At 41.1% G+C, this 15,520-nt stretch overlaps 1 protein-coding gene across 2 annotated transcripts in view; it reads right to left on the reverse strand.

The window, feature by feature from the left end:
• The window catches only part of LOC140199380 (integrin beta-2-like), a 108,770-nt gene that overhangs the window by 47,443 nt on the left and 45,807 nt on the right, over nt 1-15,520 (reverse strand). For both annotated transcript variants that reach the window (XM_072261372.1, XM_072261371.1), the window contains exons 2-6: nt 11,405-11,468; nt 9,100-9,188; nt 6,365-6,560; nt 3,600-3,770; nt 315-556 (exon numbers count right to left, since the gene is read on the reverse strand). In XM_072261372.1, the coding sequence (XP_072117473.1) occupies nt 315-556; nt 3,600-3,770; nt 6,365-6,560; nt 9,100-9,188; nt 11,405-11,465 (759 nt within the window). In that variant the 5' untranslated portion in view covers nt 11,466-11,468. The remainder of the gene's footprint in view (nt 1-314; nt 557-3,599; nt 3,771-6,364; nt 6,561-9,099; nt 9,189-11,404; nt 11,469-15,520) is intronic.

Consider the following 15,520-nt stretch of genomic DNA (forward strand, 5'->3'; position numbering starts at 1 on the left):
AATGGACAGACTCGTGTCTGCCCCTCCCAGGCCACACTTCATCATGAATCAATTGTACACTAATTGCTTTAAAAGCAAGCAAAGAAATGTAACATTTAAAATTTCTTCACTTATTTTCAAAGCAATGAAAGACACAGGCAAGCCAAGGAGTAGAACTGGGAATATGCCAAGTAGTGAAAATTGGGCCATGATTGAGGAGAGCAAAGGACCTGGGAAAACAGCCTGAGAAGGATAGTGAAAGTGAAAGCCAGTGCTACCTGCACTGTACAATTGTAAGTTTGGGTACAGTTAAGCTCTGCAAGTAACTACCTTACCCCACACACTGCTGCTTGCATCATGGCGTCCAGGCCTGCCTCTGGAGGATCCAGGTTTCCAGAAATAGATTGTTTTCCGACCTCTTGAGAGAATACATTTGCATCATCTGTCAGGTCGAGGACATGCCTGAAATCAAATGGAGGCTGACATTTCTCATTTTTATCAGGGCATGGATTTTTCATCTTCTCTTTATGGGTGTTAACGAAGGGTAGTACTCTCTTGTCCACAAAAGAACCAAATCCTACAAACAATGGAAGACATTAATTAAGAGTTTGTTGTGGATTTTATTTATTTACATTGGATGTTAATTGGTCACTCAACCATGAGAAAGTCGAGTACCATGTACACAAGAAATTCTGCTTTGCTGAAAATCCAAAGCAACATACTGAGAATGCTGGAGGAACTTGGCAGGGGGAAGATCCTCCCACCTGGCTTCACCTGTCACCTTCCAGCTATCCTCCTTCCCTTCCTCCCACCTTTTTATTCTGGCGTCTTCCCCTTTCCTTTCCAGTCCCTGAAGAAGGGTCTCGGCCCAAAACATCGACTGGTTATTTATTTCCATAAATGCTGCCTCTCCTACTGAGTTCCTCCGGCATTTTCTGTGTGCTGTAGCCTGGCACAAAGACCAGATTGTCATTTGGAAGCCTGTTGTTGCTTCCATTTAGCTAGCTGCTATTATCTCAGATGCATTACAATCATTTACCAGAACTGAACAGCCACCTCCCAAATCTTGATGTACATTATGCTTAATGTTGCCAATGGGCAAAAAGAGCTTACGAAAATGTTTCCTGTAAAGCCACATTAGTTTCATAGCTATCGCGTGATATAAGGCTAATGCTTATTGCAGTATAAAATGAATTCCCTCTTGTAGTACCTCAAAATGAAAAGTAGAATCCAAATTGAATCAGAGTCAGTATTAGGCATATTATCACTGACGTATGTTGTGAAATTCACATAAAAGTTGCTGGTGAACGCAGCAGGCCAGGCAGCATCTCTAGGAAGAGGTACAGTCGATGTTTCGGACCGAGACCCTTCGTCAGGACTAACTGAAAGAAGAGCTAGTAAGAGATTTGAAAGTGGGAGGGGGAGGGGGAGATCCGAAATGATAGGAGAAGATAGGAGGGGGAGGGATGGAGCCAAGAGCTGGACAGGTGATAGGCAAAAGGGATACGAGAGGATCATGGGACAGGAGGCCCAGGGAGAAGGAAAAGGGGGAGGAGGGGAAAAAACCCAGAGGATGGGCAAGGGGTATAGTCAGAGGGACAGAGGGAGAAAAAGGAGAGAGAGAGAGAGAGAGAGAGAGAGAAAGAATGTGTGTATATAAATAAATAATGGATGCGGTACGGGGGGAGGTGGGGCATTAGCGGAAGTTAGAGAAGTCAATGTTCATGCCATCAGGTTGGAGGCTACCCAGACGGAATATAAGGTGTTGTTCCTCCAACCTGAGTGTGGTTTCATCTTTACAGTAGAGGAGGCCGTGGATAGACATATCCGAATGGGAATGGGTTGTGGAATTACAATGTGTGGCCACTGGGAGATCCTGCTTTCTCCGGCGGACAGAGCGTAGGTGTTCAGCAAAACGGTCTCCCGGTCTGCGTCGGGTCTCCCCAATATATAGAAGGCCACATCGGGAGCACCGGACACAGTATATCACCCCAGCCGACTCACAGGTGAAGTGTCGCCTCACCTGGAAGGACTGTCTGGGGCCCTGAATGGTGGTAAGGGAGGAAGTGTAAGAGCATGTGTAGCACTTGTTCGTTCACCAGCAACTTTGATGTGTGTTGCTTGAATTTCCAGCATCTGCAGAATTCCTCGTGTTGCGAAATTTGTTATTTTGCAGCAGCACAACAGTGCAAGACACAACAGTTACTAATTAAATAAATACTGCAAAAGATAAATAACGAGGTAGTGTTCATGGGTTCATGCACCATTCAGAAATCTGATGTTGAAGCAGAAGAATCTGTTTCTGAAATGTTTTGTGTGCTTCTCAGGCTCCTGTACCTGCTCCCCAAGGGTAGTAAGAGGGCATGTCCCGAGTGGCGAGGGTCCTTAATGATGGACACTGCCTTCTTGAGGCACTACCTCATTAAGATGTTCTTGATAGCGGAGAGGCCCGTGCTGGCGATGGAGCTCGCTAAGTCTACAAGTCTCTACAGCCTTCTGTGATCCTGTACTTTGGAGGCTCCAATCCAGGTTGCTATGCAACCAGTCAGAATACTCTCCACTGTACATCTGTAAATAGTTGCAGAGTCTTTGGTGACATACAAGATCTCCTAAAACCTCTAATGGAGTAGAATCACTGGTGTGCCGCCTTCATGACTGCATCAATATGTTGTGTCCAGGATAGATCTTTTGAGATGTTGATGCCCAGGAACTTAAAAGCTGCTTACCCTTTCCACAACTGACACTTTTTAGTTCATTTTCCAACAGAAAACTGGTTCCATGGAAGAATGTAACTGGCATTTGTGGTAATAAGACAGCATTAAAAATAATTAGTGTGCTCATATCATCATGGCAATGCTTTTGTTGAGGATATATCAAGAAGGCAGAAGCAAGTAAGTGTTCTTCTGAAGATGGCCATCTTGGTCACCTGCAAGCAATTCTATGAAAATCGGTTATTTTAAGAATATTGAAAAATTTGAGTTTTATTTCCTTAATATTTGAGAGTAAAACCATTTGTTAATGCTTCACCAAACAAACAGTGTTGCGTCAGTAATAAAAGAGAAAACCACACCGAAGGACTGCAGTGGATAACCTACCTGAGTTTTAGAACTGAGCAAGCTGTAAATGGGATTGACCGGTTGCTGACTTTCTTAATTACAACATGATCAGGGTGCAGCAATATATTTCTTGAGGAAATCTTCAATTTCTCAAGAAGGAATGATGAGAAAATCTAATTCTCCACCACAGGAGCACAGGGTGAGTGGCACTTAAATGTACGTTGAGGCCTAATTATTTCTAAGTTTTAACCAGTATTGAAAAGTTTATATTTTATTTAATATTTCTGATTATATCTTAACCTTTAAAACTGTGAATTAAACTCAATTGAAAAACAGGTTGTTAAACTGCCAATTAAACAAGACCTTAATGAAATTCATATCTAATAAATCCTCTTTTTAAAATTATGCTCTGCCCTAAGACAGGAAAGCGTCTTTTACTGTAGAAGAGGATTGCTTGCCTCCAAGTCTGTGAAGCAAAATACAAACTTTGAAAGGATATGTTATTCTACTAGATTTCTGAGCTTCTTAATTCATAGTAAGCAAAACAGAACATGGTGGGCTCACCAATTTTGATAGATTTAGTGACACTTGTCAAGGCTTGAAGAAGCTCTTTTCCCAGATTCTTCACTTTCTGCAAGTCATCTTTCATGGAATAGGACAGGTCCATGAGATAGTACAGATCAACAGGGTAACCTTCAGCACGCTTAAATTTCACCTCAATTGTCTGCGAGCTGCCTAAAACACAAAGCAATGTATCTATTAAGGAACCAGTCACCAAAAACTGAAAAGGAACATTCTCACTGTTCTTTGTTCTCTGCTTCATGGTGAAATCTTAAAACTTTCAGCAATTTAATGTTGCACAATGTAAGTTACAAAATAACATATCATTAGGGTTTTTTTCCAATATAATTTGACTCTGCTCCAAAGCCCTAAGTGGTATATCAATAATCTATTGGTTAACTCCAGAAATTCCAAATGTACCTCCCAAAGGCATCACCTCCTTTGCTCTTCTCTAAAAGACACACACACACGCACACAACTAATTTTTGACAATGACATTTCTAGTTAAGTCTCCTTAGGCAGATTAAACACATATTAAAGACTTCAGAACATAGGAGCAGGAATGGGCCATTTGGTTCACTGAGATTTCTCCACCATGGTTGATCTTCTAGCTCAACATATTTTCCTGCCCTTTACCAATATCTCTGTTGTGAATGCAATAAATTAAGCAATCAATGAAAGTCCCTCCACAGCCTTCAAAGATAGAAAATTCTGAAGATTCACTGGCCTTTTCCTCCTAAATAAAGCCCACCCTTTATTTTAAGGCTCTGATCTTTAGTTCTTAGCTCCTTAGACTGGAAAATTTCTAACTCGCTGAGCCCATGTAAATTTTGGATTTCAATGAGAGCACCTCTCATTCTTCTAAACTCGAAAGTATTATGACCCATCTATGCAATATGCTCTCATATGACAAGCCTATCTTCCCTGGGACCTGTCTGGTGAGCCTTTGTCCAACAAGAGCTTTAGGTAAGGAGATTATTGTGCTTAAATCCTCAAGCAATAGGTACCAACATACTATTTGTCTTTTAGCTGTCTTCAGTGCCTTCACTAATGTCACCAAAATGCACAGGTCCTCATGAACACCAACATTTCTCAATCTTTCACCATTTAAAAAGTACTCAGAATTTCTATTTTTCTACCAAAGTGGATGGCCTTACATTTTCCATCTGCCAAACCATTGCCCATTAACTAAATATCTACATTTCTTTGAACCACCTTCCCATCCTCATTTCTACTCCTATTCCCACTTAGTTTTGTGTTATCAGTTCTATTATAAATGGCACACACTCAAGAACTGCACACTCTTGCAGATAGTAATAGGCATAGAGAAGTACAGCACAGAAACAGGCCCTTCAGCCCATTTAGTCAAGGCCAGCCTGCTCCCATTGACCTGCACTGGGACCCTAGCCCTTCATACCCCTACTATCTATGTACATACCTAACAAAACTTCTCTAGAACATTGAGATCAAGCTCGCGTGCACCACTTGTGCTGGCAGCTCAATCCACACTCTCATGACTCTCTGAGTGAAGAATGTTCCCCTCGTGTTCTCCTTAAACTTCTCACCTTTCACCCTTAACCCATGACTTCTGGTTGTAGTCCCACCCAACCTCCATGGAAAAAGCCTGCTTGCATTTACCCTATCTATACCCCTCATAATTTTGTATATTTCTATCACATCTCCTCTCAGTCTTCTATGTTCTAAAGAATACAGTCCTAAACTATTCAGTCTTTCCTTATAACTCAGGTCCTCCAGACCCGGCAACATCCTTGTAAATTTTCTCTGCACTCTTTCAATCTTGTTTTAAACTTTCTTGTGAGGCGACCAAAACTGCACACAATACTCCAAATTAGGCCTCACCAACATTTTATACAACTTCAACATAACATCCCATCTTCAGTACTCAGTATAGCCAATATGCCTAATGCTTTCCAGTTGTTACCAGTTACTTACTAAATTGAGAATACCAACCTCAGGAGAGGGAATAAGTAGTTTATACATAGTCAATGTGGTATTTCATCATATAGGAACTTTGTCAGCAAATGATATTCCAGTGAAACAATCAGAATACACGGGTGAATGACTTGGGACCTTAACACAGCTATACATATTAATAAAGAAGGATTTAATTTGAAATCAATTAATATACTTGCAGACTGCGAGTAATCTTAGTTTCCTGACAGTACTCACTGATGTAGTTTGAAAGAGACACTGATGGTGGTGTCTTTGAAAGGGATTGAGATTATGTGCAATGGAAGAGAGAAATAAAATAACTGAGAATATATCTGTGCAATAGAATGACTGCATTGTAGTTCATTCAACTCTTCTTTGCAATTCCATCGAAATCATTGGAACTGAATGCCCATAGGTGAGTACAACTAACAACCTTGACCTTTGCTTGGGTTTGGCAGTAAAGATCAAATGCAATTTCCCTTACATTTACTTATGGAAAGGCATAAGTAGCAAGGCATTGAGAACTGGCCCTTAAATATATTTCCAAGAAATTCACCTCATCATGAGCATTCAATAACATTTATGGTAGCCAGAGCATTTTGCATTCACCTTCTGAACGGTTCGTTTCAGTGTGTTCAGCACAACCAATGGAAACTGAATTTCCAGCAAAGATATTTTCTTATATTTAATCCCAGTATGCAGATATCTTGAAGGATTCTAGATGCTGTGAGTTTATTTTAAATGTGCACATATCAACATTTGAAGCAATTAAATCAGTGAAGTCTTTAATTATATCAAGTATTTTGGGTTTTTACCTCGACGAAGAACTAGTTGAACTTTTTGGGGTCTTATTTGTATCACCATTTCGTTGTGTCTTCCAAGTGGATAGTCTACATCCACAATAGTCAAATTTACAGGTTTAATTATATCTGCATCTTTGCAACCTCTACTCTTGAGCAGTTCCTCAGAATCACACCGTGCAGAATTTGGTTCTCCAGGCTTTGTGAAATTCTGCATCAGAAATAAAATTATAATGCACAGGAAATTACAATAAAAATACAAAATATATCAATCATTAAGGAAAAAGAAGAGATAATTATGTGTACTCCATATTATTTTACTTATTTTATTTAACGATATAGTGTGAAGTAGGGCCTTGCCCTTTGAGATAGAGCAACCCATGACAGCCTGATTTAACCTTAATCTAATCCTGGGACAATTTACAGTGACCAATTAACCTACCCAGTATGTCTTTGGACTGTGGGAGGAATCTGGAGCAGCCGCGCAAAACCCAGACATTTCACAGGGAAGACGTACAGACTTCTTACAGTTGATGCCAAAATTGAACTTTGAACTCCATCACTCTGAACTGTAGTAGCATTGCACTAACTGCTACACTAGCGTGGCTCATGTCAGAATGTACAATGAAGTCCATGTACAATCTTAAGGACATTTAGGGAACAAGAATCAATTCAAAACCCAAACCTATCAATTTTCTAGTGTTTATTTTTAAATGGTGGAATTAGCTTTCATGTCTGGATTAAAAATGTCAATAATCAGAGTTTACTGTCTTTCATGCTCCCAGAATTTTGACAATGATAATGGAATTTTCATTAAAATGGCAAATATGATTCCAAATTTGATGGAATCAGACACCCGTATTTAACTTCTATTCATTACAAAATTTTTTGAGCTGCTTTTGATTTTAATTATTACTTCATACTGATGGCCTAACTGTATTGAACCAAGCACTCTATCACATCAAAGCTAGAATAATTAGTGAATTTTTTGATTGCCTTACAAGCTATCTTTCTCTTAAGGCAGGCTTACCAAATATTTTGCTTATGGAACTATCCAAAAGAATCCATAATTGAAAACCTTCATCAGTGGAGATAGGGGTCTTAAAAGTAATATATGCCATTTGCATTAAAGGGAAATTGACTGAATGTTGCACAATTTGAAAATATGATAGAGGAAATCAAGTGGTGGAACACAAAAGTCTTGGGAACTCAGATGATTTCTGAAGATTAATTAGGTCCAGAAATAGACATTGATTTACAGATGACTGTTTAGACAGATGATCTGGCTGCCTTACCTTCTTGAAGTGAAACATATGCTGGATGTACTAAGAATGTGAAGGCAAATATCCTGCTTTGCTTCTTGGCTTTAATCAGATTCAGCCAGAACAACTCATTAAACCTCCTTTCATTAGAAATTGGAATCGGTTTATTGTCATCTGTACCGAGATACTATGAAAACCTTCTCACGCTTACTGTTCATGCAAATCAAATTATTACACAGTGTAATGAGGTACAGAATGCAGAATAAAGTGTAACAGCTAAGAGAAAGTGCATCACAGGGTGCAAGATCATAATGGTAGATTGTGAGGTCCAGGTTCCTTCTTATTTTTCTGTCTTCTGCCTGATTAAATGGAACAAAAGACCATGATTTATAGGAGCAGAATTAGGCTACTTGACCCACCGACTGATCCATTTTCCCTCTCAGCCCCAATCTATGATTCGGAAAAAGAAAGAATGTCTTGAATCGGTGGGGTCTTTGAATAAGCTGGCTGCTTTACTGAGGCATTGAGAAGTCTAGACAGAGCCCATGGGGAGAAGACTTGTCACCATGGCTGTGTCCACATCGCTGCCATTTCTTACAGCAGTGGTCATACCAAGCCATTATGCATCCAGACAGGGTGATGTCCATGATACATTGATAAAATCTGTAATTTTACAAAGAGCTCTCTTTTATAGTGTTGGCGTGACAATGTTATACCAGGGTTCTGATCAAGAGAGAAACCCAAACTATTTTTCATTCAGCTAGATAAATGATTTTGTTATAGAAAAATGTGACTGAGTTCTGGTATATAATTTTTCAGCACCATATTTAGAGAGCTGTTAAAGCTCAAGGCACATAAAATCTCTGTGCGTCCTCAGTACTCATCTGCCACTTGCCATATGGAGTGAACTGAATTTGCAGATCGAAGGCATCTATTATGATAGGGATCTTAGAAAGTGGCCATGCATGGCTGTGCTCGCTGCACCTTTGACTGTAGGCAGTTACCAATGTACGTCTGGTGAATCATTTGATTTTTGACCACTATTCTAAAATGGTTTTGCTCAGGCCTAAAAGTTGAAGAAAATCTTGCATAGTTGGATAGGATCAGGGTGTTAGTCTCCATGGGGACCCAGTCAATTGCTTTATAATTAATGTGCATACAGGTTACAGTATTTGACTTTTCAGTGTTTGTTAAACCCAGTGACCCAGTGAATTCCATCTGCACAATGGTGAAATTTAGCATAAATAGGTTCAGTTCTGTGTAATTATAAAATGTCAGTCATTTGAAATGCATGCTAGCCAAAGATAACTCCCTTTACCCCCGCACAATATTAAAGACTGTATTATTCTCCAAAATGATTTAAACTTAGACACATAGATCAAACTATATTCAGTCAAAAGTATTTCATTACTGCTAAAGCTCAATACATCTTCAGATATGGATGCTATACCAGGCATTACGAACAGTTCTATTCTATCAGAGACTTACCACTGCCTTACACCAGACACAATCTGGTCCTAAATTGATACATTCCTTGCAAGTCTCTTCTGCTTTTGTGGGATTGCATTTAGAAGACTCTGACAAGAAAAGAAAAATGAATCAGTTTCTATTACCGCTGACTACATTTACAAAAATTCCATACTGGAAAAAAAGGTCATTGGCACAGACAGTTATATAAATACACCTCTACATCATACAGTAATAGAGGGCATTATTCATCTTTATAATCAAGCCAATGCTCAGAAGAACCACAGAAAATCTCTGTCACTGCTGGAAGATCAGAGGTTAAAACAAGTAATGGTGTTGTTCCTATCAGCTACGCTCCCTGTTCATTAAGTTGAATGACATGCAATTAGCACCTTCCAGTGCCTCCTCTGCAGCAACTGACAACTGTCCTCGATCCATTGAGATAAATTTATTATGATATAGAATTTTGAAGAAATAACTAGTTTGCATGCAAACTTATGAATGATGGACATGAGTGCATCATTCACCTCCTCAAGTCTGGTCCACCTTTAAAAAACATCATACCAGGAGAGTAATTGTAGATTATCTAGATCCGGGTAGCTCACAAAAGAACTGCTATAACAGTTCAGAGTGTAGATCACAGTCAGATGGAAAGTATGTTGATAGCTGGAACACAGAGACGAAGGAAAATTAAGGTGTTATGCAGATTGGTGAAGAATATATATATGGGTGTGTCACCATATGCTACCCTGAGATGCATTTTCTTGCAGGATTTCACAGTAAATACAAAGAAATAGAATGGAATCATTAAAAAACAGCACGCAAAGATAAGACAAAAGATAGCAAAATTGTGCATGTACCAAAAAAATAACATAATAATAATAAAATAAATATTGAGAATCTGTGTTGTAGAGCCCATGAAATCAAGTCAGTGGGTTGTGAAATCAGTTCAGTGTTGGGGTGAGTGAAGTTAACCACTTGAGTTCGGGAGCCTGATGGCTGAGGGGTAATAACTGTTCCTGAAGCTGATGATGCGGGACTTACGGCTCCTGTACCTCCTTCCTGATGGCAGTAACAAGCAGAGAGCATGGGCTGGATGGTGGGGGTCCTTGATGGTGGATGCTTGGTCAACCTGAACACCTTGGCATGATTGATTTTTATTTAGTGGCTGTCAGCAGTTATAAACAAGCAGAACCTATATTTTCTGACACCTTGCACGGCCTCAGAATAAAACAAAAAAACGATTGCCAATTTTTGAAGTGTGTGACAGTACAGAAAAAAAAAGGCTGCCAATTTAGCAAGCAAGAAGCTGTAAAAATGAAGGATATGATGCCTTTATCATTTGGGGCGTTGAGTACAGGTTTTGGGACGTTATGTTACAGCTGATCGGTTGATGGTGAAGCCACACTCGGAATGTGATTTGCAGTTCTTGTCACCTCATGATGAGAAAGATAAGAGTAAGCTAGAGAGCTGGTAGAAAAGCCTCAGAAGGATGGAGCCAGTACTGGAGGACTTGAGATAAAAGGAAACACTGAATAGGCTGCGATTGTTTTCCCTAGAGGGAAGGAGACTGAGGGGTGACCTGTATTCTTCTACGTTCTATGTATGTTCTTTCAGAGGTTCACAATCTTTTTCCTTGGGCAGGAGAGCCTGAAGCTGAATGGCAAAGGCTTAAGGTGAGAGGGGAAATTTCAAAAGACATCTGAGGAGCAGGTTTTTCACACAGAAAGTGATGGGTGTGCTGACCTAGTTGCCGGGTGAGTTGGCCTGTTTCCATGCTGTAGAGTATTTCTCTATGCAATATAGGGATATGACATTAGGATTATTATCACTAACATTTTAAAGGGTTAAGGGTTTACCTTTCCTGTATGAGTCTGAAAATTCCTCTCACGAGTCTGTGTGTATAATTTTAGCTGATATTCCAGTGCAACTCTATGGGTGAGTTGGACTGTTGGAGGTAGTATATGACATTAAATTGAGATTTCATCTACCTTCTAGGGTGGACTGCACAATTCTCACAAAACTATTAGGAATACAAGCAAGTGAATGCGTCCCGTTGCTATGGCCAATATTTCAACCACAACCACAGTTGGTCACTGGGGCATATTAACTGGCCATTGCCATTGGCACCATCTTGCTCAGAAAAGCACTGCCTTCTTCGTTTCCAATATTTCCTGAAACAACAACATTCTGAAGTTCTTGCATTAACTGTAAAATGCTTACAGACAGCCTGAGGTCATGAAGGGCACCATATAAAAATTAGCTGAGTTTCCTCCTTTTCTATTAAATACATTTCCAAATCCATTGAAGTTTCACATTAACTCACCAGCCCATTTTGTTTCCAGCACCAAGGCTAATGTAAGCTGAAGGACGAACCACTTGATCATTTCCTGTAATTTTAAAGAAAAATTGACAGATTACTGTCTTCATTTGAAATTGAATATTACATTGTAAGCTTGCTTGTTCATTAAAGTTGGTGCACTTAAGTTTATTCAGTAGTGAAGCATTATACCTGTTCAAGGAGTTTACTGTTGTTTTCATCACCGCTGTCTACATCCCCCACCCCCCACCCCAGTGCAAATGCCAAGGACGTACTGGGAGAGCTTTGCAGTATTATCAGCTCTCCACAAAACAAGCGTCAGGATGGTCTCTTCATAAAATGCAGGAGGCTTCAACCATAGTTACCTACAGAATACTTTACACAAATTTCTCCAACACGTCGCCAAGGCCACTGGGAGAACAAACAGACCGGATTGCCTGTGATTGGACTACATGGTACTTATAAAGACATCGCATGCCCTTATCTAAGTCTCTCTGACCACAGCTCCATAATATAAATCCAGCATACTGACCGCAGCTGAAACCTGAGAAACCAGTAAGAAGACCATCACTGTGTGGCCTAATGAGGCAATCTCTATGCTTCAGGACTATTTTGAACAGACTAACTGGTGGATGTTCATGGAGACCACCACAAATGGAAAAGACATAGACCTCGAGGAATATGCCTCATCTGTCATTGGCTACATCAGTAAGTGTGCAGATGACATTGGTGCCTCAAAAACCGTCATCTCATGGCCCCTGTTGAAACCCTGGCCAAAGGTAAAGATGTGCTCCCCATTAAAAACCCGGAACACTGCCTTCAAGTCCGGGGACAGAATAGCTCTCAGAGTGGCCAGGTGAAACCTTATCTTGGGCGTCAAGAGGAAAAAGCTGCCTACGTATAAAAAATTTCAGTAAGGTCTGTCCAATAACAACCCCAGTGTAGACTGTACCAGTTACATCTCCCTCTTTGACACTCTAAACAATTTTTACTCATGCTTCCAGGCATGCAATAACTTTGCCCGTCATGAAAGCTGCACACCTCCCAGGTAAGAAGCCACTGTCTACAAAATCTGCAGAGAGTCAATCCCTGCAAGACAGCCAGGCCAGACAACATTCCAGGTTGAGTACTCAGGGAGTGTGCACATCAGCTCATTGACACCTTCACGGACATCTTCAACACTTCACTCTTTCAGGCTATTATCTCAACATGCTTCAAATCAACCACCATCATTCCAGAACCAAAGAGCTCTACACCTTCATAATTAAATAACCACCTCCCGGTGACACTGATGCCAATCATCATGACATGCTTTGAATGGTTGATAATGATGCATATCAAAAACTCCATTCCTGCCACATTGGACTCTCATCAATATGTTTTCCATTGGGACCACTTCACATCAGATTTCATAGTATCTGTCAGGCACCTGGCTCTGACACACCTAGAAAACAAGGACACTTAAATCAGAAAGCTGTTTCTGGAATTCAGTTCAACACAATTGTTCCAAAAACCATGGTCAATAAACTCTTACCTCTCAGTCTAAATACTCTACCTAACAAACAGAGCTCATGCAGTCGGGGTGCACAACTGCCCCTCCCTCCCCATCATCCTCAACACAGGTGCCCCCAGGTTGTTGAGCCCATTGCTGTAAACTCTGCTCACACATGACTGCATGGCCGAACACCCAAGTTCACCGAGGACAAGACCGCGTTCAGGTTCATCACCAACAACAATGATATGGCCTACAGAGAGGAGGTGGAAGAGCTCGAGGCTTGGTGCCAGGCAAATGACCTCTTCCTTAATGTCAACAAGATAAGGGAGATGGTTATCGACTTCAGAAGAACTCGCACCACTCACACCCCTTTAATCTGTGGAACAGCAGTGGAAACTGCAAGCAGTTTCAAATTCCTGGGAAGAAACATCACACACAACCTCTCATGGAAGCCTGTGGTGGACTGGAAGACTCTCCAACAGGTAGTCAGAACTACTCAACATACCACAAGCAACAGCCCACCCACCAGCAATGACATATATACAGAATGGCTGATGGAATTTAATGCAGATGAGTGCAAGGTTTTACACAGTGAACGGTAGGGCACTGGGGAGTGTGGTAGAACAAAAGAATGTAGGTCCATAATTGGTTGAAGGTGGCTTCACAGGAGAATAGGGTTGTAAAGAAAGCTTTTGGCACATTAGCCTTCATAAATCAATATATGGAATACAGGAGATGGGAAGTTATGTTGAAGTTGTATAAAGTGATGGCGAGGCCTAATTTCGGAGTATTGTGTACAGTTTCGGTCACCTATCTACAAGGAAAGAGGTAAATAAGGTTGAAAGAGTGCAGAGAAAATTTACAAGGATGTTAACAGGTCTGGAGGACCTGAGTTATAAGGAAAGATTGAATAGGTTAGGACTGTATTCTTTAGAACGAAGAAGATTGAGAGGAAATTTGAAAGGGGTATGCAAAATTATGAGGGGTATAGATAGAGTAAATGTAAGTAGGCTTTTTCCACTGAGGTTACATGGGACCACAACCAAAGGTCATGGGTTAAGGGTGAAAGGTAAGAAGCTTAAGGGGAATCTGATAGGGAAACTTCTTCACTCAGAGGGTCATGAGAGTGTGGAATGAGCTGCCAGCATAAGTGGTGCATGTGGGCTCAACTTCAATGTTTAAGAGAATTTTGGATAGCTACTTGGATGGTAGGAATATGGAGGACTACAGTCCCGGTACATGGACTAGATGGGCCGAAGGGCCCGTTTCTGTGCTGTACTTCTCTATGACTCTAAAGGTGCTGGAAAAGGGCCAGTAACCTCATTGATGATGCCACCCACCCTGCTCATGGATTGTTTGTCCCACTCCCATTAGGGATGAGGCTACGTAACATCCACACCAGGACTACCAGACACAAAGACAGTTACCTTCCCCAAGCAGGAAGGCTGATCAACACCTCCACCCACTAATTCTATTTCTACATTATTACTTCCTGTCAGTCACCTTATGTACACCCTACCATCACTTTATGGCATCATATCAATGAATATAAGCTACAGTATCAAAGTTGCTGGTGAACGCAGCAGGCCAGGCAGCATCTCTAGGAAGTGGTACAGCCGATGTTTCAGGCCGAGACCCTTCGTCAGGACTAACTGAAGGAAGAGTTAGTAAGAGGTTTGAAAGTGGGAGGGGGAGGGGAAGATCCAAAATGATAGGAGAAGACAGGAGAGGGAGGGATGGAGCCAAGAGCTGGACAGGTGATTGGCAAAGGGGATATGAGAGGATCATGGAACAGGAGGCCCAGGGAGAAAGACGGGGGGGGGGAACCCAGAGGATGGGCAAGGGGTATAGTCAGAGGGACAGAGGGAGAAAAAGGAGAGTGAGAGAAAGAATGTGTGTATAAAAAAAAATAACGGATGGGGTACGAGGGGGAGGTGGGGCATTAGCGGAAGTTAGAGAAGTCAATGTTCATGCCATCAGGTTGGAGGCTACCCAGACGGAATATAAGGTGTTGTTCCTCCTGTTGGGCCTCTTGTCCCAAGATCCTCTCATATCCCCTTTGCCAATCACCTGTCCAGCTCTTGGCTCCATCCCTCCCCCTCCTGTCTTCTCCTATCATTTTGGATCTCCCCCTCCCCCTCCCAGTTTCAAATCTCTTACTAACTCTTCCTTCAGTTAGTCCTGACGAAGTGTCTTGGCCTGAAACGTCGACTGTACCTCTTCCTAGAGATGCTGCTTGCCCTGCTGCGTTCACCAGCAACTTTGATGTGTGTTGCTTGAATTTCCAGCATCTGCAGAATTCCTGTTGTGAGCTACAGTATCTTATGTATATATATATATATTTATTGGTATATCTTATTATTATTGGGTTCTTTATCTTTTGTGGGTTCTTTTGTGCTGCATCAGAACCGGAGAAAGATTATTTTGTTCTCCTTTACACTTGTACAGGAAATGACATTAAGCAACCTTGAGTTCCATACAGTTGAATGTAAAAGCTGACAAGCAGCAGTGTTGACTTTTCAGAAACAGTCTCACTTTGTGTCTTTGGAAGAAAGATATTTTTCAACCAGAGTTTTCTTATCGCTCCACTCCTCACAGTTCGCTGCACCTCTAAAGTTTTATGCTAT

The sequence above is a fragment of the Mobula birostris genome, chromosome 6 (assembly GCF_030028105.1).
Source record: "Mobula birostris isolate sMobBir1 chromosome 6, sMobBir1.hap1, whole genome shotgun sequence".
Classification (NCBI taxonomy): Eukaryota; Metazoa; Chordata; class Chondrichthyes; order Myliobatiformes; family Myliobatidae; genus Mobula; species Mobula birostris.